The sequence below is a fragment of the Salminus brasiliensis genome, chromosome 10 (assembly GCF_030463535.1).
Source record: "Salminus brasiliensis chromosome 10, fSalBra1.hap2, whole genome shotgun sequence".
Classification (NCBI taxonomy): domain Eukaryota; kingdom Metazoa; phylum Chordata; class Actinopteri; order Characiformes; family Bryconidae; genus Salminus; species Salminus brasiliensis.
The window spans coordinates 38,212,888-38,226,656 of NC_132887.1; the positions used below are offsets into that span (position 1 = coordinate 38,212,888).

Genomic DNA, 13,769 nt, shown 5'->3' on the forward strand with positions numbered 1-13,769 from the left:
CTCATTGCTTTTCCACAGCCACTTCTAGACCTCAGTGAAACTTAAAAAAACAGCAAGGCACTGGTCCAGCGGATCCGAACTTTCTTTCAGCAACCATTAAAAATTTGTGGACACCTGCTCTTCCTCCTTGATGTAGCAAACTATAGCCTCTACTTTTCTGGAAAAACTTTCCACTATGATTGGGTAACACAGCTGTGATAAGGATTTGATTGCAACCAGGCACAAGAGCATCAGTGAGGTCACACAGTGAGTGTTGTTGCTGTGGTCTTTATACCCCTCTTGCCATTGTTGGAACTGGTCATGGTGATTGTAGGTTCATGTGCTTCCATAGAGCTCCTCCCATTCGATTAGCACCAATTTCAATTATGAGTAAAATTGGGACACCTATGTGTAGTTAAATTTACTGGTGAGGTGGGGTGTCCACAAACTTCTGGACACGATGCGTATTAGAAATGATGCTTTTAGGCTTATGCTGGACCTCATACAGCGTCTTTACAACCTATGACCTTCATGAAGCCTGAAAAAGGCTACAGGTGTGGATCAGACTAATGGCCCAGTCATGATCACACTGCGCTGACTCATCACTGAACACACACTAAACATGCTGCGACCCATACAGTGCTACACACCCCAGATCCAGCCTTGGTCTCCTGCCCGCTCAGTGAGAAGTAGAGGGTTCTGTAGAAAATGAGCACTCACACCCTCCTCACTCCGGCATCCACTGACCTAGAGTGCTCAAAGGCCCTGACTACAGAGAGGAGCAGGTGGGGCAGTAAGGAGCTTAGTGACGAGAGCAGGATTGCCTGTGTGTGTGTGTGTGTGTGTGTGTGTGTGTGTGTGTGTGTGTGTGTGTGTGTGTGACTGAGTGAGAGAGAGAGAGAAGGGGAACATAAGGATTTACTATTCTGACATCGCAGCTGGTGTCTTAAAGTGGAAGGACTATGAAAAAGAGAGGGAAAGGATGAGGGAGACTGAGATAGTGGGCGAAAAACAAAGCGAGAGAGAGAGAAAGAGGAGAATGGGTGAGACGGATAGAGAAAGGAGAGAGAGAGGGGTAAGACAAAGAGGAGTGAAGTGGTGAGGGGGAGAGAGAGAGAAAGCGAGAGATGGAGAGAGAGGGCAAGAGAGCGAGAAAAAAAGAAAGGACAGAGAAAGTGAGTGTGTGAGTGATCGAGTAGAGAGAGAAAGAAAGGAGCAGGGGTGGGGGGTAACCAAGTACTTCAATGCATTTAAAGAGCAGCAAACAACACAAAGTCTACACACAGCGCTGCTGTTCAGCTACACAGTGAACTAAACGCTGCAGCACTGAGCTCATATAAACTCATAAGCGAAGCAGCACTCAGAGGGAAGCGCTGTGGGGAATTTTTAGCTGTGCGAGAGCCTGGCTCCTCTCGTGCTGCGTGGGACAGCAGAGCTGGAGAAGCATGAACTCACGCTGTACACACACCCACCTCTCTCCTGCTGGCTAAAATAACCTTCACACAGCAGAGGAGAAGAGCTAAGGCACTGCGCCTTTCCCGGCTGCTTTCATCCCCAACTGTAGAAAACCCAGCAGCAACGTACGGTACCACGCTGGAGCTCAGCGAGCTCTTTACAACCACCCATTCTTTCACTGATGTGTGCATGGCTAGGGTCTTAATTTTATGCTACGGTATCCCAGATGGTTGCTATGGGTGTTGCTAAGCGCTTACTATGAAGATGTTTAGTGGTCGCTATGGCATCCAAGTTGGTTGCTGTGGTGTTTCTTGCTAGGTTCTCGACTTCATACACATGTGGCAATGGGACTGAATAAAACATATATATATAAAAAAAACAATGATTAAGAGATGTGTCCCGATACTTTTGTCCACATACCTGTTCTAAATCATGTCTTAATAAACTGGGAGAGATCCAGGCATATTTTAATGCATCTGGTATCGGCTATGCTAAGCCTTTTCAGTAACGATCCTTTTACGATCCGGTTTTTACCGCTGTATTCTAGCACAGCGCCCTCTGGCGTCCTGTAGACGCCATTAGTGCACATTACTCCCAGCCTGCAACAGTGTGGAGAGCTCTCAGGCTCATTTCTCTCGAAGTTTGTTCCTTTTTTACAGTTTTTTACTGTCTCAAGGAGCTGAATGATCCCAGGGCCAGTCTGACTGGATTAGGAGATATAAAAAATTTGTCTTCCTAACGACTACACTGTTAGCAACACTAGATTTATAGCTACAGTGTGATAAATACGACTTGGCTGATCGACTGCAAGTGAGTAGTTCACCTTTCATCTCGGACTTCACCACCCAGTCACAAATAAAAGCCATGCTGTTGTTATTCACAGTCCTGCTGTTTCATAACTCAAACCTAGCCGGTTCATTACCACAATTCCTAAAAGGAGAATGATCGGGGGTCTATTTACCTCCACAGTGTGCGTGCTGGTGTTGATGATGAAGACCTGGCCTCCAGACGATGCCCACACGTGCTCCCCGACAGCCAGCAGGGCCTTTACTGGCAGAACCCCGAGCTTCAACAGCTGCACACTGGACGAGTCCCAAAGGCCGTCTAGAGGGGGAGAGAGCGAGGACAAACTGAGGCTTAGACCCTGGCATTTTGGAACAAATCAATTTGCTTAAAGTGGCGGCTAAGTGGTTTCCATGGTATCGCTAGCGGTTTGCTAGGTGGTTGCTATGGTATCCACATTGGTTGCTATGGTACTGCTAAGTGGACACTGGGTGATTACTGTGGCATTTTTAGTATGGTATGTTTCCATGATGTTGCTAGGTGGTTGCTAGGCAGTTGCTATGGTGTCTCAGGTGCTTGCTGTTGTATCCCACGTTGATTTTTGGGTGTTGCATGTGCAACTATAATAAATGATACCTGTATTACTAGTTGATTACCGTGGGCACCAACTGAACACAGAGTTCTGAGAAATGGAGAGTGTAAATCACATTAAGAGGAACAGGGGATGGAGAGCTCAGCTGCATTACTCATGTCCTCCATCAGCCCACTGCGTTCTCCCACTCTGAGTGTGTGTAGGCATGGCAAACCACTGACCGCAGAAGCCCTGTAGTATTGCCCACATTACTACAGAAACGTGAATGATTGCTGAAAGCCAACAACAATACCAAGCCAGATAAGAGTGTGGAGAGAGAGAGAGAGAGAGAGAGAGAGAGAGAGATATTGACTTAACTTGTTACACTGGCATGTGTCAAGGTCTGAAATATATGTTAGATGGACCATCTGAAGACCTGGGTAATTTTAAGATGGGTCAAATTCTGACTGGGTCAGAAAAGCAAGGCTTGTGGGGTACTCCTGGCGCACACAGTGCACCAAAGACAAGCCACAAACCAGTGACCGAGTGTTGGGCTCCCAGGGAAGACCGTTGCACAAGGGAAATGAACCGATGGAACAGCTACTGTAGCTTCCTGTAGCTGCTGCCTGCATCAGATTCAGACCCCTGACACTGGCCTACAAAGCCAAGACTGGACCAGACCCTCCGTACTTGATGGCGATGGTCAAAAGCTGATCTGCACCAAGAGCCCTTCCCGCTTCAAGTACGGCTCGGCTCGACCCACCATCCTTTAAGATCCCCGGAAGACGAGCGTCCAGACTTTTTTCTGTCCTGCACCAAAGTGGTGGAACGAACTTCTCCTGGGTGTCCGAACAGCAGAGCCCAACACTCGCTGTCTTCAAACACAGACTGAAGACCCTCCTCTTCTGAGAATACTTGAGTAAAGAGTAGAGTATCATGGTCTCCTTATTGACTTGTGTTTAATTGTGTCTAAACTTGCTGAGGTTACTCCTGAGTAAAGCACTTTTGTAAGTCGCTCTGCTAAATGCCCTAAATTTAAATGTGAATCAGTGTCCATGCTAACCCCTGTCTACCGCTGTGGCTTTTTTCAGCAGGATGATGGTCCTGCCACACTGCACTCATTGCTTAGGAATAACCTGAGGAGCATAAAAGGGTAAAGGTGTGGCCCAGGCCTGCAAATTCCCCAGATCTCAAAGACATCAATCCTATCAAAAATCTGTGGGATGTGCTGGAACAGTAAGTCTAAGAGGGGTTCTGCCGTGCAACTTGCAGGACTCCGCTGGAACGTCTTGGTGCCAGGAACCTATGAGTCCACAGAGTCTTGGTAGGCCCCACAGCAAACCAGGCAGGTGGTCGTGATGTTTTGTCTCGTGTGTACAAACACACACACACACAGGATTGGGGATAATGAAAAGTACATCCTGCAGGAACTGAATGACCTCATTCTGTTCTATTATGTAGGGATGGAGAGAAGGTGCTGTGTGTGTGTGTGTGTGTGTGTGTGTGTGTGTGTGTGTGTGTGTGTGTGTTTTTAAGCACCACACACACAGGCTGTTATTGAGAAGAGCACCACATGGAACGGAAATAAACTCAGAAACACAAAACTGTCTTTACCTCCCGCAGAGGGGAAACACTGGACACTGTGTGTGTGTGTGTGTGTGTGTGATGAGGCAAGCACAGCTTCTCAGAGTGGATACACTGGAGGTGGGAAATTACAGGGTGCAGTCTATGAATATATGCTGGAGAGTGGAGAGGAGCAGGCCTGTCGAAATGCTGAAATTTTAACTGATGGTCATAAAAAATTACTTGCCTAAAAGAGACCAAATGCCCCCCCCCCCAAGAATTCAGCTGTGGAGTAGTGGAACCATGTGGAACGGTGTTCTCTAGAATGATGGCTGGTGCTCCATTCAATCTTTCTGGGAAGAGCTGGGGAGTTGGGGTGGCAATCATCCAATATGACCTCATCACTGAATGCAAGTCTTTACAGAAATGCTCCTCCAAAATCTACTAGAAACCCTTCCCTGAACAGTAGAGGGTGACCCTAACCCTAGTCTTTTTAACACCTCCAATTTCAGAAGACATAGAAATTGAGCAAGTGTCCCAATACTTTTGTCCACAGTGTAAAGCAAACAGATTAAGGAAGGACTACTGGTGACCCAGCGGTGAACCCAAGACTCAATGAGATCCAGGGAGGCCCCGCCTCACAACACCCCTTACCTGAAAAGAAACCCCTGCTAATGACTTGGTGCCAGATACCACAGGACAACTTTGGAGGTCTTGTGGAGTCCATGCTTGACGAGTCACGGGGTGTGGGCTACCTACACAGTAGTAGTCAGGTGGGTTTTAAATGTTATGGCTGATGGGTACGAGCTTTGGGAGCAGTGTGCTCATCTCACAAAGCCAAAGATGCTTCCATCTGTCCACTCGTCTTCCTGCCTTCCTTCCCATCTATCTGGCCTCAGGTCTCTTCAAACTGATCTTCATTCAGTATCCACCTCTCTGGCCTCGCTGCTTATATAACACCAGCGCCCACACATGCACACACAAACACAAAGTGACTAGGAATACACACTCAAACTCAAGAATAGTTACTGCTGCTGGACCCCCTCCCACACACTCCCCTTTAGACAATCGGAGCTCCGTGTTCTGCAGTGGATTAAAAAGTTTGGCCTGATGACTCAACACTGTCAGGAACAAAAGGCCTGAGTAGCCACATAGCCGGCCCATATGTCACCATCATTAGTCTGCGGGACCTCCCAGGCACACTTTCAGCACATTAAACAGATTAAAGAGCCAATTTACAGTGATTTAACAGTGCTGTAAAGTGGGTCCTTTCTTTTTTTTTTTTTTTTAGGACAACAGGACATAAGTACACGGACCTACCGTCTGGCCACACACACACACACACTCTTATAATCCGCATAAAATGTGTGTTCACTTTCAAATCCCTACAAAACAGCTGCTTAAGCTCAAACAACTACTGCGGAACTGCAGCTAAAGCTTTATTAGCACATATTAAGATTAACTCTCTTCTAAACTCCTAAAACATTGATGCCATTTTTCTCCCGTGTCTTAAAATCCATATGCTTGACCCTACCGAGGACTGAAACACCTAATAATAATCATCGTACCAACAGGCTGCATTACCCGGCCGCCAGCAGGAGAAACGGAATACTCCAGGACGTTCCAGAAAGCGAAGAGTTATGGAAAGAGTGAGCGAGAGGGGAAAGGAAAACATTCCGTCACTGTCAGTTCTCCTCCAGGACTGCAAGACCTAAACCCACCACCCCTACCCCCCCCTCGAAAAAGGACAGTCGAGGTCGATCTGCGATCTGTTTTTCTAACTTGGGTCACCAGAAACGGCGCAGAAATCTGATCCAACTCTTATTTTGGAGATACACTTTATGTCCAAATGTTTGTGGACACCTCTTTTAATGAATGCATTCAGCTACTATTTCAAGCTACACCCTATGCTGACACAGACATGCAAATGCACACTGTAGAAAAGTACTGCCAATAGAATATGAGCAGATAAACCATGCTGCCTAATGCCAGGCGTGGGCTAGAGGTGTATAAAGCCCCCCAGCAGCATTGAGCTGTGGAGCAGGCGGCAGAACGGTGTTCTGTGGAATGATGGTTGGGGCTTCATCCAATACTTCTGGGATGAGTTGGGGATGCTTTTGTTGCTGAATGCAATCAAATCCCTACTGCAGTATAATCCAAATCTAGTAGAAAGCCTTTCCTTGAGTTCAGAAGGTGGCTTCCAGACTATGACCTGATGATTGTGGGTTTGAATTCCTGTTTATGCTGCTTTGCCATCAGCAGCCGGACCCAGAAAGACCACAATTGACCATGCTCTCTCTGGGTGGGTAGATGGTGCGCTCTTCCCTCATCCCTCCCATTGTTAGGTTGGGTGTCCGTTGGCTGATGTATCAGTGCTGGGGATCTGGTGCTCATCAGAGTACGTTGGCTGCCTAGTGATGCCACATTGGCGGCAGTCCGAAAAGAGACGGTGTCTGATTACACATGTATTGGAGGAGGTATGTGCGTTGGGAGCACTGCAAGATTGCGAGATTTTTTTTTTTTTACGGGAGCGATAATGTCCTACATTCCCTTTTGAAATTAGAATCAGGTCTTGCAATGGTGGAGTTTGAGTTTACGTGCAGAGGGAACGGTTTTCTCACTGTTGATCAAAGGCCTCTGCTGGTGCTCTACCGGGTGCCAGCCTGGGGATTTAGGAGAACTAAAATTGTCTGAATGTGACGGATTCAGTCTGCCTCTGTGTCTCTTGCTCTCTTTCTCTTCCTCTCCCACACTCCTCCCTTCCCTGCTTTTCTGCTTTTCTCTTCGGATGAAAAATAGGTCATGGGGACCAGATTAGGAAAGTCCTGCGAGAGAGCTACAGTGATCGCCTCACAGCGATTAAAGAGAGACGATGAGATGAAGATGAAAGAAAAGAAGGGGATGGGGAAGAGTGGGGAAACGTAGTAGGGGTGAAGAGAGAATATGAGATGAAGAGAAATATGGTAAGACTGAGATGAAGAGTCTTTTTAATGTTCTTGCTCATTATGGTGTTTTTAAATGTTCAATAAATAGTCAAAAGTTTGTAGACACAGGGTGTAGTTTGTAGACAGTTTGTAGACACCTCCTCATCTGAGGTTTCTTCTAAAATCAAAAGGTGTTAATAGGGAGCCTGTCCCCCATCTGCTGCAGTAACAGTCTGCACTCATCTGCTAAGCCATTTCACTAGCTTTTGGAACATTGCTCTATGGACTTGATTGCATTCAGCCACAAGAGCTGAAAGTGCTGGTGTTAGACGATTTGTTCTGCAAAGGTATTGGATGGAGCTCCATCAGTGCAAAGAATGCAGTTCCACTGCCCAACTTAATATAGGTGGCCTTAAAGCCCATCTAGCCTTAGGTTTGATGACCTTAGGCTCCTGTTCTGCTGCACAATATGTAGTCAAAAGTTTATGGACACTTCCTAATCTGAGGTTTCTTCTAAAATCAAGGATATTATTAGGAAGTCTGTCCCCCCTCTGCTGCAGTAACAGTCTTTACTCTTTTGCGAAGGCTTTCCACTAGCTTTCTTGAGAGAATTTGATTGCATTCGGCCACTAGAGCTTTGCATTAGTGAGATCAAGTTCTGGTGTTCGGTCAATCCACTGCTCCACAGCCCAAGTTTATACGGTTGTCTTTACCCATCTTGTCCACACTTGGCTATGGGGTACAATTACCTTAAGCTCATGTGTGTACACCCTGAAGCTAAAGGGGTGTCCACAAACTTCTGCACATAGGTTCAACTTGACTGTATATACTGTGCTTTTTATGCAACTTTTTAAGTGCTTAATGGCTTTAAAAAAAACAGATCCTAATCAGAGGTAAACAGAGGAGCTCAATCTGAGCCTTACCTGCTGTTCTTGAGTAGACTGCAAGGGAGCCGCTGACCAGTCCAGCGTACAGACAAGGGCTCTTGTAGGCCAAACACGTGACCGTGGCCTTGTCCGGGGAGAAGAAATGCTGTAGACGCACTTTCTTCGAGCGTTGAGTGCTCTTGTAGACAGAGATACTGCATAACGGAGACAGAACACAGGCCGTGAGTTAGAGTAAGAGTAACATACTGTAGCCATGTGCGCATTGCCTCAAACATGTCACCAAACCATGACCGAACCTTTTCATACAGGTTCAGTCATGTGACTCCTCTCTACCCTGGAGCATCAAAATCATGGTTAGCTAGTAGAAGTGCCTGGGGTTCAATCTTTACCTTCCTTCCTCCATCCCGACACACACTGTGGGTGTGTCAACTACCCTGGGCTGGGCCCTGTGCTCTGGGTTTCCTTCACCATCCTCCAGGGCCTCATGCAGGGGCACATAGGTCATGCAGAGGATTCGCGACTCCACGTTGAAGCACTCTGTCACCTTCGGACTGGAGTTCTGCATGGCTACGATGGCAATCTGGCCCATCTGATTGGTGCAGCTGGCCACCTGACCACAAACAAAACATCATCTAGTGAAATAAAGATATATACACTATATGGACAAAAGTATTGGGACACCTGCTTATTAACTGTTTCTTTTGAAAGCAATGGCAAAGTTTATCCTTCTTTTGCTAGTGTCCAGAAAAAAGGCTTCTTACAAGACTTTGGATTGCATTGCAGTGAGGATTTGATTGCATTCAGTGAGAATAGAGCAATCCCAAAAGTATTGGATGGAGCACCAACCATCATTCCAGCTCAATGCTGGGTGCTTTATATCCCTCTAGCCCACACCTGGCATTAGACAGTATGGTGACAATATGTATATATTTATCCGTTCTAGAGAGCCCTATTCTATTGGCAGTACTTCTCTACATGGAGCAGACAGGCTGTATGCACACATCAAGAAAGTGCTGCGACTCCTCATCATGAAATGGATGCGGGTGTGTTTTACAACCGCCTCTAAAGTAAACACAACTTAAGAGCTCCTAATGGAGGAGTCACACTTCACAATCCAGCCACTCACACTGACGTACAAGTAGTTTGAAGGAGGGGGCAGTGGTGTTAAATAATGCACCTGGACTGCAGCAAGGGAATAGGTTGTCTCAGGTGATGTGCGACTGTGGCACCCACACAGACACCTAATAGATTACCCTGAATTAAATGGATTTCTCTTCACCAGAGAAATCTGAGAAAACCAGCTAATCTGGGGAGAACAGTCTTATTACTCTGAGAAACAGAAATCACCTTGAAGTGAACATGATTAAATACCTTCAGAGCTTATAAAAAGGTGGGAAGGCTGCCCACGTCCAAGCGGCTTGTGAAGGAACCTGAATTTTAATTGGGCAGCTTCTCAAACACGGATTGAGTCTGGTCTTGGGTTAAATTCCTGGCACTAATGTTAACAATAAAACACTTGATGGCCACAAATTCTGTAATAGTAACGTTTGTACTAAACATAGCGTGTTATTGTGGGGCCTCTTGAGTGGTAAAGTCGTCCTATCGCTGGCCCCAATCATCATGAGGTCAAAAAGTATTGGATGGAGCACCACCACATCACCATCCCAACTCTTTCTCTTACCCAGACACATCCATGGCCCACTGCAGGCATGTCCGCTGTGCTTTCACTGTTCACGTGGGGCTCTGGGTTGTGAACAGCACATTCCACCTGATAAACAAACACACACCAGTTTCTTATGACATCCTGGGAAAGTTTTAGACTGGCAACAATATAGTAATATATATATACATATATCCCTCTCTCTCTCTCTCTCTCTCTCTCTATATATATATATATATATATATATATATATATATATATATATATATATATATATATATATATATATATATATATATATACACACACACACACATATATACACAGACAATGTGGAATTATATATATATTATATCTCAAATGGTATTCTGCAGTAACCTGGAGGTTTACAGAGAGTTAACCCTTGTACCTGACTCACATTCTGAGTTACAAGGCTATGAAGATGGCTCAAGATACTAGTCTCTGCCTCTCTTCGAGACTAGACAGGGGCAGTGGTGGCTCAGCGGTTAGAGCGCCAGGATATCAATAACAGGGTTGTGGGTTCGATTCCCGGGCTCGGCTCCCCACCGCTCAGGTGTGTGTACTCACTGCCCCTAACACACAGGTGTGTTTGTGTTCACTACCAGATGGGTTAAATGCGGAGGCACCTTTACATTTACTAACTGATAGATTAGTGTGTTGGTCATCTGCCTCTCATCTGTAATTGGTGGATTTGTGTGAAACTGACCCTCAAATGGACACTCAAACTTGTCATCTGCCTCCCGCGGTTTATATACTATTTGATTTATACATTCCCCTGATTTAGTGAAGCTGAGACCCTGGTAAATCTGTTTCAAGCACCAGAACAATTCATCCATGTGAGTAAAGGAAGTAAAATATGAAGAATTTCTAAAAACTAGACTTCAGTTTTTCAGGTTTAGGGTCAGAGTATCTCTTTACTCGGTGCTCTATGTCACACAGGGTCTAATTATAGAGAGGGCTAAGACTGCAAATTCCAGGAGCTATGCAAAAATCGAGAAAATGCCCTCATAGACTTCAGAAGGTTAACCCACAGGACTGAAAGGATCTGCTGTCAGCTTATTGGAAATGCTAGTAGCAATAACGTTACGATACAACTGTATCTAACAGTACTGATCATGGTTAGGTTAATGCTCTTGGACAGTTTCACCTTAAACTCCTGCAGTCTGGACATGACCACAGGCAAGTGCTTCAGGAGGAGAGGATGCTTCTGTTTCTTTATCTGATTACTATCGTCTTCAGCAAAGAACCAGCCCTGCACGTTATCTTCCTCTGTAACACACATACAAACATGAGCAGCTGAATGACCACATTCCAAATTCCTCATAATCCCTCTTTTCTCAAATCCAGTCAATGACCCGGTTTAATGGAGACCACAGCATTAGCATTGCTCCATAAATTAAAACCTCAAACCCCAACAGGCACATGGAAGAACATGTTGATTAAAGCCTGATCTCAGACCAGCTCATTTATGCAGCATTTCACATGAGCTGCATTACTCCATCAGTGGAGAATTCACAGTGACATATTTATCGCTACTGTCAGTCACTGATATGTCGAGAGCATTCAGAGCGTTCTGAATCAAGCTTCCTGTTTTCGATTCAGTCCACTGATCAAAATGCATTTTCCGGAAAGTCTAAAATTAGCCTCCACTGGCTCGTGTGTCTTCTAAAATATGTAAAGGTTATAAAGTTTATGGACAAAAGTATTGGGACACCAGCTCAAAGGTATTTAAACTAGCTTATCCTGTTTTTGTTGGAGTAGCTGTTTCTATTATTCTTTTCGCAGTACGTCTCCACAGGCACCAGATAAGATGATGTGTGTGTGCATTTGCACATCTGTGTCAGCAGTGGGTGTAACTTAAAGTAGCTGAGTGCATTCATTACAAGGGGTGTCCACTAACATTTTGACATGTGTATTTACAGATTAATAGAACCTAGGCCCCCCCTTAAAGTCCTCTGACCAGATGTTGGCTCCTGTACTGGATTAAGTCCTGAAAGCTGCCTTTTCCGATTGCCCGTTTGAGGTCTGAATCCAAGCCAAAGTAAATCTCAAATACTCAAAGGCCTAAATTCTGCAAAAACTGTGAAAGCAAAAGTGATGAAATTGTACAGAGTGGGGCTTAGTCTGGCACAATCACCAGGGTCCAGTCTTTCCAAAAACAATCATGTGATCAGAAATTTCTCTGCCCAATTCTCTTAGTGTTTGAGGACGGAATCTGATCTAAAGTAAATCTGAAATCAACTGAGAACCTCTGCCAAACTTTAAGAAGGTACTAGTAGGCAGAGGTTTTGAACTTTTTAAGCAAAGGTATTATCTTGTGTCTAATGTATTGTAGTGGCTAGTATTTTAAGGGCACTTTGAATTGTAGATGCATAAATGAAGGTGGTCCATGTTCCAATTTATGGTTTTGTAAATTAAAGAAGTGGCTGAAACTCTTGAGATACAAGCCCCAGGCAGAACCTACGGGGCCTCTAAGCATTTTGAGAAGGATTGGTTATTTCAGAGCACTAGATATTACACATCTATTTTTTTAGGCCCATTTTTATTTCATAGACTCAAAGGCTTCTTTGTTTAATTTGTGCAAGTAATGCAGGAATAGTAAATACATCACCAGAGCTACTATAATGAAGGGGGAGGGAAAACACTGGCTGAAATATGAATGGGATAGCTTACACCAGTTAACGTGGTGGCTGTATTAAGTTAAGTCCTGACCTTGAATAAAACAAGCACAATTAGCTTGTTGCTAAAGGCATGTGTGTCCTTGTTCACACCTGGCACTAACATGAAAACCTCTGCACAGCGTTGTATATTCAAAGATGGACAAAAGTCATCGATTGTCACTGGCACCAGGAGGTACTTGGGTATTTAACGGTCACTAGAACTAGTTGCCATTACATCACCGTTGAGTACGGGCAGCCTTGTGCAGAATTCAAACTCATTTTATTGTCTTTGGGCCGTGAAGATCTGGCCAACGGTAATCAGAGAGATTTGAGAAGCACAGCTGCGAGGAATTCTCATAAAAGAGTCGGAGGAAGAGGAATGGGACCTGGAGCCTGCACAGACAAAGACAGGAAATGGCAGAGAAGAGCACGGGACACGTACCCAGGGCCAGCTTGGCCATCTGCAGGTTGCTGTTCCACGCTTGCTTGATGGAAGGGCTGAATGTGTTGAAAACCGCAGTGAAGAATGTGGGTCTGCCTGACCTAGAGAGAGAAATGAGGGACAAACACGGGTCAGGAATTAAAGTTAACTGCTTCATTTATTCAAGTGAGTTTTGCCTCCATTTCTCTTGGGAAAGAAGGAATGAAATGCTGGGAGTTTACATCCATTCCACTGAATTCTACTGAAGCAAAGCCTGTGTTTCCAAGGGGGACTAGCCACGCAGCCAAATCCCTAGTCTAGTCTAATTTCCCGCAGTCAGTTCTTATCCACATTATCCTGGTCAGGGTCAGGCTGGACAGGAGCCTACTTGGAAACCTTGGACACAAAGCAGGAATATCCCCTGGATAGGGTGCCAATCCATCCCAGGGCAGCCTTAGTTTCCATGCCTTTAAGACTGATATTTAAATGACCCATGTTCTGATTTGCTGCCCTCTTTAGTGCCTGGCTGAAATACATGGAACAGACTGTTTGGTCTAAAACCCTCAGGAACGTCCTTTCGGAAGTGTGGATTCTTTGGATGGCTGCAGTGATCCTTTCACTTCCCGACAGCCTGTAACCTCTTCCCATCCATCTCCCACTTCAGACTGGCTGCAGTCCCAACACTCCTCACTTACCAAGTTAACGTGAATGGGCGGAGCTTCCATGTAAAAAGTAAGTGATGTCAGTAAGTAATTGATGTTGCTAGGTAGTTGTCATGGCGTTGTTAGGTGGTTATTTTGGTGTTGGTAGGTGGGTAAACGGCAGCTGCTATGGCATCCCTAGTG

The 13,769-nt window shown here is 45.3% G+C and overlaps 1 protein-coding gene across 7 annotated transcripts in view; it reads right to left on the minus strand.

The window, feature by feature from the left end:
• Positions 1-13,769, minus strand: part of arhgef10 (Rho guanine nucleotide exchange factor (GEF) 10) — a 99,136-nt gene that overhangs the window by 22,038 nt on the left and 63,329 nt on the right. For all 7 annotated transcript variants that reach the window (XM_072690039.1, XM_072690041.1, XM_072690040.1 and 4 more), the window contains 6 exons: positions 12,946-13,046; positions 10,991-11,112; positions 9,844-9,930; positions 8,552-8,772; positions 8,199-8,356; positions 2,396-2,538 (listed from right to left, as the gene is read on the minus strand). In XM_072690039.1, the coding sequence (XP_072546140.1) occupies positions 2,396-2,538; positions 8,199-8,356; positions 8,552-8,772; positions 9,844-9,930; positions 10,991-11,112; positions 12,946-13,046 (832 nt within the window). The remainder of the gene's footprint in view (positions 1-2,395; positions 2,539-8,198; positions 8,357-8,551; positions 8,773-9,843; positions 9,931-10,990; positions 11,113-12,945; positions 13,047-13,769) is intronic.